This window comes from Eptatretus burgeri, chromosome 8 (genome assembly GCF_056783735.1).
Source record: "Eptatretus burgeri isolate ZD-2024b chromosome 8, Ebu_testis_v1, whole genome shotgun sequence".
Lineage (NCBI taxonomy): Eukaryota > Metazoa > Chordata > Myxini > Myxiniformes > Myxinidae > Eptatretus > Eptatretus burgeri.
This window is the reverse complement of record NC_140968.1, coordinates 59,748,481-59,772,926: the sequence shown is the minus strand read 5'-3', so window position 1 is coordinate 59,772,926 and position 24,446 is coordinate 59,748,481. Positions and strand designations below refer to the sequence as shown.

The window sequence follows — 24,446 nt, the reverse complement described above, 5'->3', positions numbered from 1 at the left end:
TTAATAAAGATGGTGCTGTTGGTACCCAGAGTGCCTCAGGAAGTTCCATCACTTCGCCGAACATCTATGGCTGTGTTTCTCTGAAGTCCAGTGCGGTGTTGTCACATGTATTTGTCTGCATATTTTCATGGGATTTGTGTTGCAATTCCTCCATGAGCCTCAGAGCACGTACAAACGAGAAGGTCACTCTTCGACGTCGTGACGTCAGCAGATATGCTTCCGCCCACATCATTGCATCATTATACAAACTTGTACCATGTTTGATTTAAATTCCTGAACTCAGATTCGAAATAATAAGTAATCATGGCAGCCAGACCATGCGCCCGATCAGGTTTAAATTTAAAACATATATTCCCCATCTCTACTCCATCATAACTGTGACATTTCATGTCGATTGACAAAGCGGTTGGAGATAATTTTTTGGCAACACCGACCTTTGCGTGAAGAGTGAAGCGAAAAAGGATAAAGTTTACCTGCTTTACTTCATCAGGGGAAGTTGGGCTACTTCTTTGAAGATTGGCCATCGGGGAAAAGAGCCCGGTATCCCTCATCAAATCATATCAGAGCACCTGCTGGAACAACACGGCCAGGTCACAGAAAGCAAAATAAAGTAAAAAAAAAAAAAAAAAAAAAAAAAAAAGACAAAATGTCAAAGCCTCTGTTGTTTTAATAATTTTCCTATATGGACTTAAAGGGCTTGCCCATTTTTATAGACAACTAAAATGGCCGCTACTCTACCAGTCGGCCATCTTTGATCAGATCGTAAAACAAAGTGGGGGGCACGTGCATGCCATCATGTACTGTGCTTTTGCCAAGTATGAACAAAATCGGACCGTGCATGTCCGAGAAATGGTTGGGGACACATTTAAGGAACAAATTGGCCACCCGTCGGCCATCTTGGTTCAGATCTCAAAAAAATGACGTGCTTATGTAAGCCATCATTCGTTATCTGTGTGTCAAGTTTGAACAACATCGGTAAATGCATGCCCGAGAAATGGTTGAGGACATGTTCAACGTTGGGTTTTTTTTAAACAAAAATGGCCGCCAGTCGGCCATCTTCGATATGATCTCGGGGGGGGGGGGGGAATGACGTGCATATGTATACCATCATGTATTGTCTTTTTGCCAAGTACAAATAAAACCAGTCCATACATGTCCGATATATGGTTGTGGACGCACACACGCATGCACGCGAAAAACAAGACCAAATCCATAAGCCCTTGTTTCGGAATAAGTCCAACAGGGGCTAATAATAATAATAATAATAATAATAATAATAATAATAATAATAATAATAATAAGTGGCAAAAGACAACCAAACAACTAGACAAGTTTATCTGGGCTCCACAAACACCACTCACGGGAAGGACATTCAAATTGCAAAAACTGGTCAGGTGGAAGAATTGCTTGCTGGTTGCCATCAAGATTACCTGCAATTTACGAGGGAAAATATAACATTACACTCATGCCAACAAGAGAGACTTAAAGATTTTCCTTAACTCGGTCACCCTGAGTACAAACTAAACTTATGACCAAACACAATATAAGGCAAGACACCTCCTAATGTTGCAACAACACAATGACATATACCATAAACATAGGGCATTAGAGGAAGGAGCATATTGTTATACAAGATCTGGCTGGGTTATCACCTGAGTGATAAAATATAGGTTTCAATCCAATAAGCTCAGTTCCTTTTTTGACGCGTTGGAAGGTCTGCAGCTGTTAATGTTACCATGTAAGACCAACCATTAAAGATTACAACATTGAGCCAAACTATCATATGTCAAGCTCCTCCCCAAAGTGGAGTTGGAGACCATGTGACTTGGCTCAGCAGAAACCACAAATTTCGTTTTAAACAACAACACAGGAGACGTATGCAGAAATAGTCACAGAAAAAGAAAAAGCACAATACAGTGATTAGTACAAAATAAACATTTTTACAAAAAATGAATTGTGCTCAAATCACTTCTGAAGTCAAAGGACATTCTCGGGACAAGGACTGAAAACTAAATTTGAAGATGCCGTGTTCAAGGAAGGAGCACACACGTTCGTAAATGAAAAAGATTAAAATAAGGATTTCAAAAAAAAAGTAATGATGTGACCAGAAAAAATAACTATAATCATAATAACGGGCTGGCAGGATGACGAAGAGGGACGCGTACTCGCCTCAAAGCCATCGAGCGTGGGTCTGAATTCCGACGCAGCTACAAACCGTTTCATCAATGTGTGTGCCGTCCCCTCGGACAGACATTAAATGGGAATCCCATCTGCCAGAATTCGGTCGTGGACGTCAAAAGACCCCACGGTGTCCTTCGCGAAGCTGCGTCAGCGATCTATCACCGGCACCATGAACAAATGATAAATTCCTGCCCTGACTTAGAGGGGGCACTACATCAGCGACACAACCACACTCCCAGTGATGATGCAAACCAGCAGCCACAGGTTGCACATGAAATGAAAGAATGAATGAATCACAATAACAATGGGAAGAGCACTCGGTAGAGGGCATACCTCCGCCACGTAATGCCTGATCCACGAGAACATATCGGGCCCAATACATTTTTTTTTTAATTTCATGCTATTCAGTACGATATCATTTTTGGCCCCATCTCTCTATGGTGAAGAATCACTTTAGAAATTAAATAATTCTCGTATCCAGATCCGGATTCGGATCTTCACCAAAATTGAATGAATTTGAACTTGCGACACACCCAACCTGTCCATCAAGTTTCATCCGAATCCGTACACAACTTGTTGAGATATCCTGCTCACAGATGGACAGACAGACAAACCAGACAAAGGTAAAAACATAATTAGAGAATGTCATGTTGAAGGAAGAGTCCTCACGTTAGTGTAAGTTACAGTAAGTGTTGGAAACACTCCCCACACCCTTTCCTGTAACACTTGCACAATTCTCATCACCATGGTAACACAAGACAAGAGACTATAAAAGAACCACTTTTAAGACGAGTAAATGCTTTCACTTGCTCACAAATATCTGGTTAGAGCTCAAGCTCAGGGATTCTTCATTTTGTAAATATTTGCTCCTTGCACAAACAAACACCAGGACCAGTCATGGGGTTGTGACCACGAGATTTGTTCGAACCGTTGAGAGATACTCACACACCAGTAAAAAAAAAAAAAAAAAAAAAAAAAAAAAAAAAAAAAAAATCAGCGAACTTTAATTTCAATATCCACCCGTAGATAATTAATAACAATTCGGGATTTTTTTTCGGGAAGGGGGAGGAGGAGTCGTGGGAAGGGGGAGGAGGAGTCGTGGGAAGGGGGAGGAGGAGTCGTGGGAAGGGGGAGGAGGAGTCGTGGGAAGGGGGAGGAGGAGTCGTGGGAAGGGGGAGGAGGAGTCGTGGGAAGGGGGAGGAGGAGTCGTGGGAAGGGGGAGGAGGAGTCGTGGGAAGGGGGAGGAGGGGTCGTGGGAAGGGGGAGGAGGAGTCGGCGAAGGGGGAGGAGCGTGATAAGGGGCGTGGTCAGGATGCCGTGTGGGAGGAGCTAACTGCCCGTTTCACAAGCACCACAGCTTGCAGTTTTACGTGTACAGTAAATACTGTACGCGGCAACGTAAATTATTCAAACACAATGCAAAGGAAAACTGTGAACTCATCGATAAAGTACAACAACCAGGGCAATTTCCGAGTCGATTTGAGCTTTTTAATTTAAATCTACAACAGACGATCGAATCGAGCGACCTTGGTGATCACGTGAAGGTTCCGGATTATGAAATGACATGCAGCCAATCAGGAGGGAGCGCTCCCCGCGCGTCTCGTCGACAAAATACATCCTTTTTTTTATCACAACACATGACTGGAAACAAGGCATCAACGTTCCATCCGCCACGAAATAGCGGGGACGTCATTGATGACGTAATCAGTCGGACAAAAGGTGTTAATTTAATAATGATTAAAAGGAAATAAAACTCGGATCATCATTCGCCCGATGACGACTCACCATTGACTGTGGTTCGTGTAAATACAAACAGCGACACGTGTCCGGTGTCCGTGTACGAATGACCCCGCGAGGAGGGATGAAATCAATCACACACATTCGGGGGGGGGGGCACGGGGCGAGGCGCGCTGGGATACCGCTTCGGCTGCGACGCTCAGACAACCGGCTTGTCCGGTCACGCGACGTCCGACGCCTCAGTTTTCTCGCGTCCCTCAACCGACCTGCCTCTCCAGGTGTGAGTGTCTGAGCCTCTTCATCCGGATCACCTCGATCTCCGATGTCTGCCCGTGTTTCTCCGTCTCTTCCGGCGTTTCAGACAACTCGACCCTCGTCCGTGCACACAGACGCCGCCTAGCGGAGCCGACCGAACACGGACCCGTTGGAGCTGTGTGTGTGAATTAAATAAATACCTTGAAAATAAACGACGAGTAAATAAATCATATTCAGGTATCGATGGAGTTCGTTCCATCAAGTCGAATGGAACAGGAGGAGGAATAGGAGGAATAGGAGGAATAGGAGGAATAGGAGGAATAGGAGGAATAGGAGGAATAGGAGGAATAGGAGGAATAGGAGGAATAGGAGGAATAGGAGGAATAGGAGGAATAGGAGGAATAGGAGGAGGAGGAGGAGGAGGAGGAGGAGGAGGAGGAGGAGGAGGAGGAGGAATCGAGCTTCTTGGAAAGACCTTTTCACGTTTAACCCTCGAACATCGGGTGATCACCCAACCACGAATTACAGGATCTTCCTTGTTCCCCGCTCCTTCCCAATTACAAATCCAGGTGATGCATGACGTCATCACCGGTTTTTACTCCCTTTGTCCGTTACTTGCAAAAATCGAAGATTTTTCAAGTATATTCGTCAGTCGATTTTGTTATTGTCTGTCACACCGTTTTGGACACAGTTTTCAAGCAATTATTCTGAAAATTTGTGTGTGTGTGTGTGTGTGTGTGTGTGTGTGTGTGTGTGTGTGTGTGTGTGTGTGTGTGTGTGTGTGTGTGTGTGTGTGTGTGTAGTTGGTCGACCAAGGAGAGCAACGCTTAATTTTGGTGAAGATCCGAATCCGGATCTGCAAGTTTTTAAAGTGATTCTTCACCATTGAGAGATCGAGCCAAAAACGATACATGGCACACATACCTCAAAAAGTTATGGATGGATTCGGACGAAACTTGGGGGACAGGTTGGCCGTGTGCCGAGGACGAATTAATTAAAATTTGGTGAAGATCCGAATCCAGATCAGGATTCAAGAAATTTTTTCAACTCATTCTTCACCATTGAGATATAAGACCAAAAACGATGTATGGCATATCTCTAAAAGCTGTGGATGACTTGTGACAAAACAAGCTAAAAGAGTGGGTTAGGTGACAAGAACGAGCTGATTCGATTTTGGTTAAGGTCCTGATTCAGATCCGACCTATCAGTGGCATACAAAGTTTAAACTGTTCAACCTGGCGGAGGTACGCACTCTACCGAGTGCCGTTCCGTTCCACTAAGTATCACTCCATGAGTGATTTTTCATTTGTTCGTCAATCGCCTATGGGTCACAATTATTTTAAACCGATCTTCACGAAGTTTCACCACATGCTAGAGTTTGTCATAAGATAGAAGCCTATTGTTTTTGAGGTCAAAAGGTCAAAATGTTAACATGGGCCAAAGGTCAACAACTTCGGTTAGATTTCTAAAATCCTCAATTTTAATTCCATTTAGTTGAAATTTAAAAGAGGAGTTGCATATCAGGTCACTGAATTCAACAAGCCAATTATTTTTGAGGTCAACATGGACCAAAAGGTCAACATAGGCTGAATTTCTAAAATCCTCAATTTTTCATCTGATTGACTTGACATTTGAAGAGGAGTTACTAATTTGGCCATTGAATTCAACCAACAATTATTGTTGAGGTCAAATTTGTTTGATGGATTTTGCAAGTATCGTGATCTGTAATTAAACTTTTTCCTGTTTGTTTGTCCGGGCGATATGTCAACCATCCTTTGAACGAAGAAGCTGAAATTTGGGGACAAAAGCAAAGATGTGCTTTGGCAAAAACAAGTATTTTTTTATTTTTTGATTAATCGATTAATTGATTTATTAATAATTATCCAATTATTAATTACTTATTTATTTTCTTTCTCATCTGGGCAATATCTCAGGCACCTTTTGAGCTCGGTAGCTGATATTTTGACATGACAGTGACCAAGTGATTTGGCTATAAAGGGTATTTTTGGTTTATTGAATAATCAATTAATCATTCATTTTTCGATGAATTAATTTTCAAAAAGTTACAGATTCTGATGAAACAGTGGTGGTTTTGGTATGCTATTAGCCAAGTAATTAAGAAATTTATTTTTTTATGATTCTTACTTACTTATTTTAATAATGCAATTAATTAAACAATTATTTTATACCGCTTCCTCCCAATTCCATTTCCATGTGCTGCACGGTGAGTGTTGGTGGTACACGCGCCATTGGGGTTTCCTTTCCTTTGGTGTATGTATGTTGTTCGTGGTGCCAAACCCAGCGCGTTCTCTAACGACTGCAATCCAAGGTTATGAACGAACGTACAGGTCAGCAACCACTCGAATGGATCTTTGTCAGTTGGTGTCTGTGACTTCTGAGTGACATTGCAGTGACCACATGAACAGCGTAACGTTTTTGAAACTTGTATTTCAAATAATCAGATATAAAGTCAAATGAGGAGGTTCATCATTACATACAATGTCCAACTCCGATTTCCACGTTGAGTTATTTCCACTGCGCAGTGTCCCAGTCCTGCTGGCACAACTCATGCATGCTCACCTCGTCCTTTGTGGCTGTTGTACGATCAATTCCCACCACATTGTTCTCTCTTGTATGCTGGACCGTTCCAGATGATTAAAGAGGTCAAATAAATTCTTTCCCGACACACAATCTTCATGAGTTTCAAGCAACCTGATTATAATTGGCTCCACGTGTTAAAAACTGCTCTGAACATTCACACCTCGTTCACTCAGAGTTAAATCGAGCACGGGGACGATGGATACACACGGCTCCTCACATGTCACCTCTCTCTCTACACCTCCCTCTCGCGGGTTTATATAGCATCACAGAACAATCTCGTGCCTTCTAGCAAATGCAATTCTAGAGTATACTGGAAATTTCATCTGAGAACGTTCCAGCACCTTCACAAATCTCACCAAGCAGTTTACAGTACAATTCTTCCATCTACAGTCAAAATTAGCTCATTACATCAAGCAGTTTATATTACAATTTCCTGATCCGTGCAAAACGAAACTTATAACATGAAGCCGTCAATTTTAATCCTTCTTTTACAAATGCTTACAAATACCACATCTGGCTTATAATTGACAGTGAGTAAGTATCATTTGTACACATTCACCTCAGAAGTGCACTGCTCCCTCCAAATTCTGTCTCCATGTGCTGCATGGCGGCATTGCCGGGCACCAAAGGTGCCTCGGCAATATCGTGCGCTAGAGGATTTGTTATTTACTTATTTTGCATGGGGGCGGTGTACTTTGAATGTACCTGCAGTACTTGTTTTTCCCCTTTCCAGTCTGGTTGCACATTATTATTGTCATTAATTATTATGATTATCTCTGCCATTGAAGGTAGATGGAGGTGATGTTTTCACCCCTGTCTGTCTGTCTGTTTGTCGAGGAACAGGATATCTAAAAAAGTTGTGGACAGATTTGGAAGTAATTTGGTGGAGAGCTTGGGTATGTAACACAGACGAAATTATTAGGTTTTGAAGATCCAGATCCGAATTTTTTTTGATGTTTTTTCACCATTGAGTGATTGGGCTAAAACAATATATAGCATGATATCTCAAAAAGTTATGGACGGATTAGGCCAAAACTTGGTGGATGAGTTGGTTCGGTGACAAGAACAAGCCGATTAGATTTTAGATTGGGTCTGAATCCAGATCCGGCCTATCAGTGGGATACAAAACGTAAACTAATCAGCCTGGCAGAGGTATGCACTTTACCGAGTACTCCCTATTATTAGAATGCAAAGAGCACAGCTCTGGCTGAAACAGCATAGCTCATCACCCATCTAAAACCATCCCTACCATGAAACATGGTGGTGGTAGCATCATGCTATGTGGATGCTTTTCAGTGGTGGGAACTGGGAGACTTGTTAAGGATAGAGGGAACAATGAATGGAGCCAAATACAGGCAAATCCTTGAGGCGAACCTTCTTCAGAGTACAAAACACCTTACACTGCGGTGAAGATTTATGTTCCAACAGGACAATGACTCCAGGCACACAGCCAAAGCAACACTGGAATGGCTTCAAAACAAGAACGTGAAATGCCTTGAGTGGCCCAGCCAAAGCCCAGACTTGAATCCCATTGAGAATCTGTGGAAAGACTTGACGATTGCTGTTCACTGAAGCTCCCCATCCAACTTGACAGAGCTTGAGCAAATCTGCAAGGAAGAATGGGAGAAAATTCCTAAATCCAGATGTGCAAACCTGATACAGACATACCCAAGAAGACTCGAAGCTGTAATCTCTGCCAAAGGCGCTTCTACAAAGTATTGACTGAGGGGTTGAATACTTATTGATGCAAGGTATTTCAACTTTTCATTTTAAATTTGTATAAATTTCTAAAAACATTTTTTCACTTCGCCATTATGGGGTATTTTGTGTAGATCGGTGACAAAAAAAATTAAATCGAATCCATTTTAAATTCAGGCTGGAATAACAAAATGTGTTAAAAGTTGAGATGTGTGAATACTTTCTGAAGGCACTGTAGATAACGGTTAATTAGAACTTATCGCTGAGCTACCCCACTACATACATCCTCCCAGCTAGATATCCCCTCATTCATAGCACTCTTTGTTTCCTATCACTAAGTCAGTTTTCAATGCAGTTAGCTACTCTACCAGACAATCCACAAGCACTCACCTTCGCTAACAACCTCCTATGGGGTACCTTCCCAAAGGCCTTCTGAAAGTCGAGATATACTACATCCACTGCACTTCCCTCATCCACCCAGTCAGAAACTGACTCTGAGAACTCCAATACATTTGTTAAACATGATCTCCCTTTCGTAAACCCATGCTGACTGCCTTTAATTAGTTTGAAATTATTCAAACGGTTCCCAATCTGCCCTTGCACTGAAACAAGAGCGGAATAAGCACTTCAAATAATATTAGAATGACAATAAAAACGTTGTACAATACTCTGTGAACATCAACTAGTATGGGTTCTGATGAGTCATGAAATATATTAATTATTTCCCTTAACAGTGAATATATTTTTAACCTTTGGAAAATCGATCAGATTAAATATTTTAACAATGTGATAACTGATTATATTACACTCTTAAAATGAATCGAGACAAAGCAGTTTGTGTTGACGAAGAGAGTTTAATAATTATAATACCCCTTGCTTCCAATAATTTAAGGCAAATAATAAAACTTTAACCAAAAAGATTGTTCTCTGGTCTCTTCAATTCCAACATTCCACCTTTGTTATGATTCTGACCTTGCACAAAGTGCCACGTGCCTGTGATGTTACAAATTACTATGTTATTGAAAATAGCCCACCGACTCATTTCCTCATGAGTGGTATTTATGAGCCTGAAGCGTATTACGTGATTCAACAAGGTTGGCAGTTTGATGATACAAACTTCAGCTCAGTTTATTCATCATGTGAGAAGCAAATGCAAGACACGACGAGTCCACAGTATGACTAGTCTTACAGAATAAGCATCTGCATCATGTCCACTACTAAAGGTACTAAAGATAAAGACAACTCATTTTATCTCTTACATGAAGCAGGTGTTGGTTATTATACCTTTAAAGAAGGGGAGGCACGACTGATATAAAAGTAGTTACAATGACAAGGCCTGAGCAGCATGAACTTTCAGCAAGAGTTGCCTTCATCAGGGGGAGTGTACAATGAAGGTGTTGTGGAGAGTATTACTCGGCCTTTCGAATCAGGCACAAGGGGCGAATCAGGGGCGATGCTCATAAATGAACACAGGGACATCGATTCTCACAACTAATAAAGCACGTGGTCATTTACAATGTTGCTTATTGCTCTTTATTGCTGGAAGGGTAAAACATTATATGACCCTTCTAAGAAAGGTTTTAAGGGGATGTGTTTACGAAGTCTAACAATATCCAGGACACACGTGTTTTGAACTTTGGTTGCTTCATAAGAATGACTAAATGATTTAAATAAATAGTACAACAGGCCAAGGTCCAAAACTGAAGGGTTACATTTTAACTTCAAAGGTTATACTCCAAGTAAGTTTTATAGCTACAGAGAAAAAGTTGAGAGATTAGAACTGTGGAGAAGGATGGAATTTGGCATAAAGTGAAAGGTGCTTCAAAGTTAGCCTGGCCTTTTGTTAATTGTTGTTTTTAGACAAAATAATGTGTGTAGTCTGATCCCTGATCCATTGCCATCATTATTCCGAAGGATATTTGTTATTAAATTTCCAGTGATGTCAAATTTATTTGTTTTATAACATGGACAATAAAATATCTTGAATCTTAAATCAAGATGAATACTTTTTTGAAAGGCTTTGTCCTTCATGTCGAAGTAACCAATACCCATATCACTCGTTTCCTGCTTTAATGAATGGGCTGAAAATCAAGCTGGTGGCAAATGGGAAAACAAAGTGAGGGGAACAGTGAATAAGGATGAAATTATGAGAAATGAAGACATCAAGGCTGTTGAAACCGACAGAATATTTGTTGCAAAATATGGTGATGATTGTCTCTCCAGGACATAGATATTTAACTGGAGCCTGAAAGATAGACCTGAAAATGGAGAGAATAACCCACATGCTGCAAGTCTGGTCACCTCAATCAACAAGAGCGAACATCAAGTGAGTTGAGTATCTTATTTTGAGTGATTCAGAGTTTGTGTTTGTCATGACCATTCAGAAATGAAGTTGGTAGTGTTGATTCCATCATTTATGATGTTTGTTATAACTACAAACAAAAGTCCATGTCATATTTGACCAACTATCTTTAATCATTCCACCAGAAAAGATTAAACAAACATGTTTCTTCTCGTAGCCATGACACTTTTGTTGTTAAAGTTTCTTTCCAAATGAGTAAAAAGTGAAAAAGTCAACAAAACCTCAACCAGATTCATGCAAAAGAAAAACAACAACTTGAACAGCACTTGGTATTACACATACCTTCGCCAAACTGAACAGTTCACATTTTGGAACTCATTGATAGACCAGATCTGTATCCAGACCTTAACCAAAATCGAATTGGCTTGTTCTTGTTACATACCAAACTCATCCACTAAATTTTGTGATAATCCATCCATTAGATTTTGAAATATCATGCTATATAATGTTTTTGGTCCGATCTCTCAATTGTGAAGAATCACTGAAAAAATATGACTGTGTGTCCTGAAGCTCACCTGCATCAGGAGCAACACTCACTCAAACTCCCCACAGACCCCTTTAGACCCTGACTTTTTTAAATGCCATGAACAAACTTTAGTACATCATGGGTGATGAAGGTTGTGGTCGTTTAATCAAAATAGTGTGTGTAGTTTCAGAAAAGAAAGCAAATACCTATTTTAGGTGGTAAAAAACACACCCGTAGACTTTTTTAATGAGCGCAGATTTTGGTGTGGTTGATAAACTTTGGTATAGCATGAGCGATGAATGTTGTGGTCAAGTTTCATCGAAATTGTGTATGTAATTTCGGAGAAGAGAGCAAATACATATTTTGGGGGGGGGGGTCAATCTACCCCCCCACCCATTAGACCACCTTCATAAGTGCAAATTTTGATGCGGTCAACACACCTTTGTTCAGCATCAGATATGAAACTTGTGGCCAAGTTTCATCAAAATCATATGCTTGCTTCAAGTGATAATGACTGACATGATGACCGACTGACTGACTGACATTAACTGACAAACTCACTTACAAACACTGCTCGATCGCATAAGCTCACCTGACTAAAGTCCAGGGGAGCTACAAATCAAAAAAAATCCTCATATCCGGATCCAGATCTTCACCAAAATCGAATATTTTCATCTGTCACATACCCAAAGTGTCCACCAAGTTTTGTCTGAATCAGTCAATTAATTTTGAGACATCATGCTATATATCGTTTTTAGCCCCATCTTTCAATGGTGAAGAATCACTTTAAAAATTATAGTATCCAGGACCGGAATCCTGCTCTTCATCAAAATCGAAACAATTCGTTATTGTCACACACCCAAACTGTCCACCAAGTTTCGTCTGAATCCGTCCATATCGAGATATCCTTCTCACAGCCAGACAAACAAACAAACAGGGATGAAAACATAACCACCGTCCACTTTCGGTGGCAGAGGTAATAAAAATAAACCATTCATAAAGTAATGCAATATCTCAAGGAATCTGTGATCTTTCTTGGACAACCCCCCCCCCCACCCCCACTTCTGCTTTCTTCCTTCCTTCCTTCCTTCCATCATTCTGATATACCCAACCTATTTTCACTTCCATATTCTCTGTTTACTGCCAACATTTTTGCCACACCTCACCTCTCCTCTCATACTCCCCTATTCTCTCTATAGTCTGTATCTTGATACTCGGATCTAGATTCCTTGGACCACTCCATCGCAGGGTGTCTTGTTTATCTCTCCACTTGAAATATGTGGTCACCAGCTGACAAGCAACTGTTTTGAGAAGCTATCACTTCAGTCTGATTTGTCTATAAACATAAGATTTTTGTATACAGAATCTAGGCTCATGGAGGAGCAATGTAACATATGGTAAACAAGCACAAACGTATAGTGTGGCAGTTAGGCCACAGTTGGACACAACAAGCAAGAGAATAAACAAATAGTAATGGGAGAGAGAGAGAGAGAGAGAGAGAGAGAGAGAGAGAGAGAGAGAGAGAGAGAGAGAGAGAGAGAGAGAGAGAGAGAGAGAGAGAGAGAGAGAGAGAGAGAGAGAGAGAGAGAGAGACAGAGAGAGAGACAGAGAGAGAGACAGAGAGAGAGACAGAGAGAGAGACAGAGACAGAGACAGAGACAGAGACAGAGACAGAGACAGAGAGAGAGAGAGACAGAGAGACAGAGAGACAGAGAGACAGAGAGACAGAGAGACAGAGAGAGACAGAGAGAGACAGAGAGAGACAGAGAGACAGAGAGACAGAGAGACAGAGAGACAGAGAGACAGAGAGACAGAGAGAGAGAGAGAGAGAGAGAGAGAGAGAGAGAGAGAGAGAGAGAGAGAGAGAGAGAGAGAGAGAGACAGAGAGACAGAGAGACAGAGAGACAGAGAGACAGAGAGACAGAGAGACAGAGAGACAGAGAGACAGAGAGACAGAGAGACAGAGAGAGAGAGAGAGAGAGAGAGAGAGAGAGAGAGAGAGAGAGAGAGAGAGAGAGAGAGAGAGAGAGAGAGAGAGAGAGAGAGAGAGAGAGAGAGAGAGACTTTTGACTTTTATGTCCTTTTATTACAAAAAAGTATAAAAGGTAAAAATTCAATACAACAAAGCAAAGGATTATATACAAGAGTGGAAAAAAGAAGAGAAGAAACCAATTCAATTTTCAAGTCATCGATAAAGCATTGAATAACAATTTATACACAAGGAACACCCCCAAAAAATACATTAGAGAGAGGAGAAGATGATAAGAAGAGAGAAAGCAACACAGGCTCCACACGTACCGCCAGAGACTGAGCAACAGCCCCTTGCGTTTGCACGTGCGTGCCAAGCGAGAGAGAGAGAGAGAGACACAGACACTTTTGGCCTCTTGATTGTTTGGGATCATGATGTAACAAGAGAAGTTATACCAGTACAAGCAAATGCCTGAGCATTGCCCAACAAAGAAACAAGGTAAATTAAAACTTCAATGTAAGTACACCATCAACAAGTTCACATAAGGATGTGTTCACACACCACTGTTGTGAGAACAGTGTACAATCACTGGAATTAATTTCAAGGTGCACTCGTGCTGTGACCAAGGTTTTAAAGAGATAAACAACATCGGAAACAGAATCACAAACATCATGAAGTTTGCGTTTCCTTGACATGTATATAGCAAGCTTCGCTTCAGAGGACAAATAATTTGCTAACAGGCACTCGTATTTACGCTGGTGGAAGATGCTAAAACCGTAAACAAAACCACAACAAGTAAAAGTTAGGCCGAGTCCCCGGATAGCACGTGATAAGACTGTAAAAAGGGGTGCCAACCTTGAGCAATCAATAAAAATGTGAAAAATAGTTTCTGTGGCACCGCAGAAGGGACACAATTCTGTGTTATCGGGAGATATACGATGAGATAAAACATTGGATGGTAAAATGTAATGTGCCAGTCGCCACTGCAAATCTCCGGAGCGCTTAGCAGTGGGTGCCTTGTACATAACATGCCAGTTGATCGAAGTAGAATGAGTGGTCTGAAGCATTCTCCCCCAATGTGCTTGTGGTTCCGCAGGTCTATCGGGAACAAGAGTTTTAACACACAAAGCGTAAACAGAAGATTTTTCCATCAATTTAAAGGAGGTGAAACCTTGAAAATGAAGCAAAAGCTCTGGAAAGGGATGTAGGGATAAAGAAAGGTTAGCTTCTACCTGTGGAATCCATTTCAGACTAGTTTGCTTGAAAAAGCGCAGAATCACAGAAAAGATTCTCCCAATAATTCGAATGGACCTCACTCCAGTGGCCACAGCGACGTCAGCAGCTGGCTTCCACTTATAAGGAGAAGGAGTTCTGAGATCTTTTACCTTCGTACATCCAGCATCAATAAACTTCTGCACAAGAATATAATTGCTGCAGACCCCTTCAAAAATGGGGTTTAAAAAGATAGGCTCATTTAAAAACATTTCCAGGGAGTAATCATTGTTATTTCGGCGAACAGTGACTGCCTGCCATGCCTTCAGCATGCTTCTATAAAACAGGGGGACTGATGCTATATCAACTTTCTTGGTGTCAATAAGGAACAGTTGCTGATCGTAGCCGAGTTTCCCCGCCTGCCGAAGCAGGCAGTGAGCCAAGGCCTTCCACGAGACGTCCGTGTACAGCAGTCTGCGAAGCGAAAGGAGGCGAAAAGCCATCACCTTGCTGGTAATAGCAATCAGCCCCTGTCCTCCTTCAGCAACAGGCAGGTTTAACACACCAGGTTGGAGCCAATGCTTTCCTCCCCAAAAGAAGTCAATAAGAATTGATTGTAATTTTTTAAGAAACAAATCTGGGGGCTGCAGTGCTATAAAAACGTGCCAAAGCATTGATGCTGCAAGGTTGTTTATAACAAGGGTTCGGCCCCGATAGGAGAGTTGACAAAGTAAGCCCTTCCACTTTCGTAAACGTCTCTCAGTTTTAATTATTAGAGATTCCCAGTTTTTTAAAATGAAGTTCTCAGTTCCAAGAAAGACGCCTAGGTAAAGAATTCCATCCCTTTCCCATTTAAGTTTCTCGGGAAGAGTCGGAGGAATGGCGCCATTTTGTGGACCAAGATGGAGAGCTCTGCTTTTTCCCCAGTTCACTTTTGTGGAACTTGCCAAACCAAATTCATGAATGCAACGGACCAAGGCTGAGACGTCCTCATTCGAGCGAACGATTGCACAAAGATCATCTGCATAAGCAATCACTTTAAACGGGTTCGCCATTGGTTGAGGAAGGAAACCAAGAAGACGTGCACGCAACCGAACGAGTAAAGGCTCGATCGCAAGAGAGTACAGGAGGCCAGAAAGAGGGCACCCTTGACGAATGCCTCTATTAACCGGGAAAGGGGGACATAAAATGTTGTTAACCTTTAAGAGACTAAAAGTGTTGCTATACAGTAACTGAACATGAGAGATAAAATTTTCCCCAAAACCAAACCCCCGTAAAACAGAGAAAAGATAAAAATGATCAATGGTATCAAAGGCCTTTTCTTGATCTAAGAACACCAACATGGTCTAAGAACACCAAGATGTCAATTATATCACGCACAATAAAGATACTGTCATGAATTGTCCTCTTCGGGACACAGTAAGACTGATCTGGGTGTACGATCTCCTCGATTATGGCTTTAAGGCGGTTGGCAAGGGCCTTGGAAAATATTTTGTAGTCTGCACAGAGTAATGAGATGGGACGCCAGTTGTGTGGTTGCTGAAGGTCTCCTTTTTTGGGGATAAGGGCGAGGACAGCCCTCCGGCAGCTTAATGGCAGTGAGCCTGATCGTCGACCGTCGATTATAACCTCAAGTAGTTCTGGTCCGAGGAGGTCCCAAAAGGTTTTATAAAATTCCGCAGGAATTCCATCCAGGCCAGAGGCCTTACCCGAGGGTAGAGTTTGAAGAGCAGCTTGGAGTTCCTCCAAAGTTACTTCCTTGTCCATTTGTAGAACTGCAGATTTTGACAAGGTAGGTAAGGAAGAAGTCAGCACTGTTACCATTTTGTTGTCAATTTTCGGAGCATGATAAAGTTCAGTAAAGTAGTGTCTGAGTGAGGCTCTGACATCTTTTTGATTGTGTGTTATCCTTCCTTCCTTTGTCCTTACTGAAGTTATCTGCTGACTTCTCTTTGTTTGATCTTCCAGTCCAAAAAAGAACTTAGAGGAGGTGTCCAGGTAACACAAATTCTCCAGTCGGAGACGAATCAGCGCTCCTCTGGCTTGCTTTGCACAAAGTCCAGCAAGAAGAGCTTTTTTCTTCGCCAGCAAGAGGTTGGTTCTTTCATGATTTGAGGCCAAGAGGTTGGTCTGCAAATATAATATTTCTTTGGCAAGCAAGGATTGAAGGGCAGAGTCATATTTGGTGTGGTAGGCTCCATATTGTTGGCAAAAGGATCTTATTTGCACTTTGACGTTGTCCCACCATTTTCCAAGGCAGGGGAAGGAAGTTTTACGTTGGAGCAAGGCTCTCCAGAACACACCAAGGCATCGACAAACAGTTGGTCATCCAAAAGGCTTGCGTTGAAGGTCCAGTAGGCAGCACCACGATTCCGAACTGGTTGGTGAATCCGAAGTGCGACCATGTGATGGTCTGAGAAGCCGCTCGGAATAATGTCCATATTGCTCACAACATTTAAAAAGGTACTGTTGATGTAGAAACGGTCCAATCTTGCAAGTGATACGTGGCCTTTTGAACACCGACTCCACGTGTATTGGCGGAGAGAAAGATTGCGGATTCTCCACACATCAACTAGAGAAAACTTGGACAAGGCTCTCAACAAAGGCGCTGCGCTTGCTGGGTGCGGCTCCTCTCCATTACGATCAATGGTGGGGTCCATCGTGCAGTTAAAATCTCCACCCAAGCAGACAAGTCCATCAAAATCAATGTGTACAAGAGACGTTTCTAAGTGTGTGTAAAAGGCGAGTCTCTCCGTGCTATCGCTCGGTGCGTAGACATTCAGTACGGTGTGTTTAAAGCCATTGTGTGTGAAGGTGAGTGAAATCAAATACCCTTTGATAATCTCATTAAAAACAACACTGGGACTACAAAAGGAAGGTTGTAAATAAACAGCCACCCCAGCCCTTGGGTGTTCCAGACTACTAAAAAACCATTTTCCCCTCATTGTCCTTTGCCATTCACTTGCACAAGAGGAGCTGCATCTTGTTTCTTGCAAAAGCAAAACATCAATGTGATTTGTCTCAACAAACTGTTTAACTTCTGCTTTACGGATGGAGGAGCGTCCCCCATTAAAATTTAAACTCGCTATAGAGAAGGCCATAGGCTAACATAGAGTTAGGGTGTGTCAAAAACTTAGTCTCTCTGTGTCTGCAGCTCATTCTTTGCTTTGAGGATGCATTTCCGGAGTCGATACACTTGTGATTCCGTCACACCAAGCTGTCCGGCTTTGAGGAGCAAAAGCTTCGCAGAGATTATAAAGCCGGACAAGTCGGGGAAAAAGTTTTTAATTTTAACATGTTTCTTGCGAAAGGTGTCATGAAGAAACTTTATGATATCGGCAGGTGGAACACTGGTAACACTCTCCGAATCTTGGGAAACTGGATCATTCCATGCTTCAGCACCGCCACAAGAAGCAAGTGATGAGTCCCCGTCCGAATCATAATCCGAGTTCTGATTGGTGTCCATTACATTAACGTTATGCTCCAAAGATGGAGCTGATGGTTTAATAAGGGAAGCCTCACATTCCGCTTCCAAAGGGGGAGAAGGAGTCGGAGGAGTCGGGGAAGGAAGAGTGGAGGGAGGAGGAGTGGGGGGAGGAGGAGTGGGGGGAGGTGGAATAGGGGGAGGTGGAGTAGGGGGAGGTGGAGTGGGGGAGGTGGAATAGGGGGAGGTGGAATACGGGGGGGTGGAGGGGTGGGAAGAGGAAGAAGATTAGAAGTGGGAGGGGGAGGAGGAGGAGGAGTGGGAGGGTGAAGAAAACGGGGAGGAGGAAGAATACTAATGGAAGGAACGTTATATTCCGCTTGAAATGAACCTGGTGTTTCACTAGTTGAAGCTTTACACCCTGATTCAACCAGGTTTGGAGTAATTGGTGACTTAGAAACGGTACACATTTCACTGTTGGTCTTTTCAGGGAGGGGGGTTACAGTGGGTTCGGTGTTAATATCCAAGGTGCCTGTGACTATGGGAGTGGTCACGTGTGCTCCCCGCTGCACAAAACCAATCTCCTGCTCATGTTCACCAACCCCACCGACAAAAAAGTCATCATCCTCTGGAGCAATTACATCAAATCGATTTTTCGTTTTAAAAAGAGCATCTATTGTTGCTTCCAAACACGAGTCATTATTCACGGCAGCTGGCGCCATCTTTTTTGCACAGCTCGCCGTCACATCTTGACTATTGTTATCATTTAAATGCTTCAATTTATGTTTCCTTTTTGAAGGAACAACGGTGAAGCTTTCGTCATCCACGAGGGGAGGATTTACCTCCACTCTCGACGGCCCAGGCAGATTGTTCGAGTTTGAAGCGTCACCAACGTTCCCAACTCTAGATATACCACTATTCGTCTCAATGGGTTCGACCACACTAGATATGCCACTTAATATATTCTTGGGGCAATCACTTTTTAAATGTCCCGATTCACCACAGATAAAACAAGTTGTGGTCTCCGTCGCAATATAAATCTGGTAATTGCGGTTTTTATTTTTTAAAGTCATAACTGCATTGAGCGATTGAGCGTTGTTTTTTAGAATGATATAGCAATGACGTCGGAACGACATGATGTGGCGAACCGAAGCGTCAGAGCGCAGACGAAGTGGAATCATGGAGATTCGTGACACAACTGTGCCAAAAACGCTTAATGCAGCTACAATCTCCTCACTCGAGAAGAAGGGCGGGATGTTGGACAGTGTTAATTTTACCGCCATCGTATCGAGATAACTAACGTTAACGAAGACGTCCGGCGGAACGGATAGACCGGTTTCGACCGCCTGAGCCACGTGTCGCTCCTCCGACAAGAAAACCACGACACGTTGGCTCATTTTCGAAGCGGCGAGAACATTCTCGATTCCTACGAGCTCTCCCAGAGCCATCACCACGTTCTCAACACTAACTCCATCAGGTGGAGTAATTGTCACTCCATTTTTCCGAGTGAGTGACTCGTACACACTATTGTGCAAACGTCCGTTTGCCATAGCTTAAAGCAAAAGAAGAGAAGTTTAAGTTTAACAAAGGAAAACCGTCACAAGCAACCAGCAAGTGGGGTCAAATGAAGTATAAGGGAAAGGAAGAGTATAAGGAAGAAGCTAAACCACCGATAAACGGCAGGCCTATGAAAACAAGGCAGATGAAAAAGTAGGCCCAGAAACCTGAAGGTTTCAAGGAAAACCCACAAAGCACCGACCGTGCGCGCTCTCCTTCCCTCTCTCGTCTCAGCAGGAAGGGAAACAGGGAAAAAACTCCACAAACACGTACGGGGACACAGAGGGAAACGAAATAGGGACAGGAACAACACTAACACAGCACAGTACTCACAGCTGCACACACAGAGCCGCCATGACGCCACACCCATACACGACTCACCAACGACCAGCAGGGGGCGAGAGAGAGAGAGAGAGAGAGAGAGAGAGAGAGAGAGAGAGAGAGAGAGAGAGAGAGAGAGAGAGAGAGAGAGAGAGAGAGAGAGAGAGAGAGAGAGAGAGAGAGAGAGAGAGAGAGAGAGAGAGAGAGAGAGAGAGAGAGAGAGAGAGAGGGGGAGAGAGACAGAGAGAGAGACAGAGAGAGAGAGAGAGAGAGAGACAGAGAGACAGAGAGACAGAGAGAGAGAGACAGAGAGACAGAGAGACAGAGAGAGAGAGAGAGAGAGAGAGAGAGAGAGAGAGAGAGAGAGAGAGAGAGAGAGAGAGAGAGAGAGAGAGAGAGAGAGAGAGAGAGAGAGAGAGAGAGAGAGAGAGAGAGAGAGAGAGAGAGAGAGAGAGAGAGAGAGAGAGAGAGAGAGAGAGAGAGAGAGAGAGAGAGAGAGAGAGAGAGAGAGAGAGAGAGAGAGAGAGAGAGAGAGAGAGAGAGAGAGAGAGAGAGAGAGAGAGAGAGAGAGAGAGAGAGAGAGAGAGAGAGAGAGAGAGAGAGAGAGAGAGAGAGAGAGAGAGAGAGAGAGAGAGAGAGAGAGAGAGAGAGAGAGAGAGAGAGAGAGAGAGAGAGAGACACAGACAGACACAGTAACCTGCAATGAAGAGGGTTGGGCTAATGGGGGGTGAAAATATTGCGGGTAGGGATTGGTGATGGCATGAGGTAGTCATGTACTGCTTGCTAGGAGTAGAGGGAAGATAGTAGTGCAACACATGGGACCGCCGGTCTAAAAAGGCATCTTGTCCTGATGTTGCTCTGCTTAATCAACAGTTCCAATTTACTCTGAACATTGAAGAGGGGAAGAAAGAGATGTGTGTTCTGCATTGAGATATTAAACATGTTTATTGATCAGGCCAAGATTCATTCAATATTTTTTCAGCATTTTTTTATTAGCTCATCTGGAATGTAGTTCCAAGAAGCTTAAGGGATGGTGCATTGTTTATTCGTCTGTCCGTCCGTCCACTTACACTTGCAACATGTTCTCTAAAACTACACACACGAAAAACCAAAGTTTGTTCACAACATTAAAAAAAATTGCAGTTTAAGGTGGTTTTTTGGTTGGGGGGGGGGGGAGGTTGTCCCCCAAAATATGTTTGTCTCTCCAGGACATACTCAAGATACCCTGATTTTTTATATTTTTTTAAAATTTTCTTTATGGTGTGAACAAACTTTGATAAATCACGGGTGATGAGGGTAGTGGTCAAGTTTCGTCAGAATTGCATGTGTAGTTTCTGAGAAGAAAGCAAATGCATATTTTGGAGGGCAACCCCCATAGACCCCCTTTGGGCCTTTTTAATTTTAATTTTTTTATTTTCATGCCGTGAACGAACTTCAGTACATACACGGTGATGAACATTGTGGTAAAGTTTCATCAAAATTGTATGTGTAGTTTCAGAGAAGAAGTTTCAAGTATTTATGGATGGATGCACTGACACATGGATGTCGCGCCATCGCATAAGCTCCCCGGAACTATGTTCCAGGTGAACTAAAAAATCAGAACATAACACAACAACGGGAACAGCATAGAGTGGAGTCATCAGCAAAGAGAGGTGTGAGCATGCCTTGGTCCGCTGCCAGCGCCCTGCCTCACCATGCACCCACCCGCAAACAGGCTCGAACACCAATCGATGTCACTTAGTCACCCCCCACGAACCAAGGATGCCAAGAATCGGGTACGCCAAGAGCAGGTACCAAGTAGAACCAGCAGGAACGGTCCAACCATCACTAACCGTCAAGAGCTATCAGGAGCCAAAACCAACAGGTAGCTGAAAGGAGCTGTACCTAATGGGCAGGAGCTGTAAGGAACCATCACCAATTGTCACCAATGGTCAGGAGCTGGAAGGAACTGTCACCAACCGTCAGGAGCTATCAGGAGCTGTAACCAATGGACAGCTGTAAGGAGCTGTAAGCAATGGCCAGGAACTGTCAGCAATAGTAAGGAACCATCATGAGCTGTCACCAACTGTCAGGAGCTATCACCAACCGTCAGGAAGGTGGTCCTCCCGTCCTTTTTATAGGCGACCAGTGTGGGCAGAGCCTCAAGCAGACTTCAGCCAAATCCAGCTTGCCTCTTGGCGCATTGTTGCACATGACCTGCAACCGTCAATCTCATGATTATCCCTTTCTCACCATCGAGCGAAATGCAACCTCCAATTAACACAGGCCCGGCCCACAACACCATGTTCGGAGCACTGGACGAGCACCACAAAGCGGACATTTGCTGGGGGTGTGAAGCGCCCACAAAATGCCAACGGGGGCCACCCCCCCCCCCACTCCTGTCCAGCCCGACACGGACAAGGTCGATCCAGCATCCACGGAGCTGCCAAGTGGGGCGCCAAATGCTAACGGAGAAAGGCGGATGCCAGGCGGCGATGAAAGAGAGGTGGGTATCGAACGTCAATGAAAGAGAGGTGTGTGAGGTAAATAATCCACAGCCGTATTTGACCGTCAGAATAACTGTTCAGGAAAAGGCCGTGGTGTGTTTAATAAAATGTCCTGTAAGTCCAATGTGTAAATATATCATCCATCTCCAAGCCAATGTTTCCTGATGGAAAGGGGTAGAATCAGTCTCCGTTGGGCTAACAGCCATCTCTCGCATGCATGAACATGCTGTAAAGAGGAAAAGGCCATCCCCTAAGAGAGGGAATCTGCTCTATACCCTTCTCCAATGCATCAAAGAGTTAGAATCCTACCAGACAAGGAGATGGGTCTATTCTGAACATGCATCCATGGAAATAACTGTCTGAGGACCTGGATGTTGTGTGCATTAGTCAGATCTGATTCTGAAATCCATAAGAATATATATATATATATATATATATATATATATATATATATATATATATAAATATATATATATATATAAATATGTATATGTATGGATGTATATGAAGACCACAAGGGGAAAACCAGAGATGTCAGGAAAAGTCAATTTTGAAGAAACTGAAAAACAAAGTTTCAAGACTTTGGTGGACTGTTTAATAACTGTCACATAGATTTCTTTTCCAGTAAAAGGAAGAGTGATCATTGGCCGATCAAATTAAGCATGGAGCATTTGCCAAGCTTCTGTGTTATTTAATTTAAGAGCAAAGAACGAATCAATGTTGCAAACTGACATCACTGGTTATTCACTTGTTTAATAATTGCCATGCAATTTTAACTCAGGATGTGTAGCAAATTCATGCTTGTTGGTTATTAGCATACATTACATGACTTTGGTGATCACAGATTATTTTTTTCAACATTAAACGCTCATTGTTTTTTTGTTTGATTGGTGTTCAACACCATACTCAAGGGTATTTCGCTTATATGACGACGGATTCTCCATTTCTTACTCCGTACTACTTAATATGATGGAAAACCGGGAGGAAACCAAGGATAAACCACCCCTGCGATAGCCGGTCACCTCATGTGACTCCCTCAAATACCTAAGCAGGTTGATTGGGCGGTGGGTACATCGAATGATGATGGGTACTCAGACGCGCTAACCATTAAGCCACGGCGTGGGTCCCATAAAAGTCACAATAAAGGTTTGACCAGGCTTGAACCACGATATGCACCAACTTCGGAGCCCATGATATAACCAAATAGGCTATTGTAGTGCCCAGAGTTTATGCTGTGAAAGTTTTACAACCTTTCATTTTTTAGTTTCTCAACTCTGAATATTATGGTGGAACAGTTAACATGAATGAAAGGGAGATAACCAGGAGTAAAGTACTGACAACTCTGGGTTTCTACTTGTTCAGCTTTGGCAACACTTGTTTTTTCATTGCACGGCTAAACTTTATACAATATAAATTATGTCACACCCCTGGTTATTTGTTAAAGTAATACTGTGAGAGGAAACCTTATGTTGCCAACTATTGGCAGGTGCAATAACCCTGAAATTTATAAAAAGTGACATCTCTGGTTTCCTCCTTGTGGTCTTCATATATATATATATATATATATATATATATATATATATATATATATATATATATATATATATATATATATATATATATATATATAAATAAAAAGATATATACATATATGTATATACACACATATATGTGTGTATATATCGAAAGATATATATATATATATATATATATATATATATATATATATATATATATATATATATATATATATGTATATATATATATATATATACACACATATGTATGGATATATATGTAGCCTGGTGTTGAACCGGGCGTAGTGGCGTGCGCCTGTAATCCGGCTACTCGGAGGCTTGGGTGGAGGATCGCTTGAGGACGGGGACTCTGCACCGGGCAGGGTGTAGAGCAGACCGGAATCATGGCGAAACCCAAATCCTGATCCCTGTGTCGTAAGAGGCGACCAGGGTTGCGTCAGGAAGGGCATCCGGCATAAAAAAACCTGTGCCAAATCAGTAAATCAGTGCCAAATCAAAAACCTGTGCCAAATACATATATATATATATATATATATATATATATACATATATATATATATATACATATATATATATACATATATATATATATATATATATATATATATATATATATATATATATATATATATACACATA

General features: G+C 42.4%; 2 protein-coding genes across 20 annotated transcripts in view; both read right to left on the bottom strand.

Moving 5' to 3' along the window:
- LOC147021833 (putative pleckstrin homology domain-containing family M member 1P) overlaps positions 1–4,492 on the bottom strand; it is a 126,523-nt gene extending 122,031 nt beyond the window's left edge. For 2 of the 14 annotated variants that reach the window (XM_085892218.1, XM_085892229.1), the window contains exons 1-2: positions 4,185–4,420; positions 474–569 (exon numbers count right to left, since the gene is read on the bottom strand). In XM_085892218.1, the coding sequence (XP_085748344.1) occupies positions 474–551 (78 nt within the window). In that variant the 5' untranslated portion in view covers positions 552–569; positions 4,185–4,420. Of the gene's footprint in view, positions 1–473; positions 573–2,169; positions 2,301–3,966; positions 4,081–4,100; positions 4,122–4,184 lie in introns of those variants that run through there. The other 12 variants (XM_085892226.1, XM_085892228.1, XM_085892219.1 and 9 more) reach the window with 12 other exon arrangements.
- Positions 4,493–6,604: 2,112 nt separating this feature from the next.
- The window catches only part of LOC147021831 (uncharacterized), a 329,285-nt gene continuing 311,443 nt past the window's right edge, over positions 6,605–24,446 (bottom strand). For all 6 annotated transcript variants that reach the window (XR_015060952.1, XR_015060955.1, XM_085892216.1 and 3 more), the window contains one exon: positions 6,605–8,381. Coding sequence is in view for 4 of the 6 variants with exons in the window: in XM_085892216.1 (XP_085748342.1) it covers positions 8,092–8,381 (290 nt within the window). In the remaining 2 variants the exon portion in view is untranslated. The remainder of the gene's footprint in view (positions 8,382–24,446) is intronic.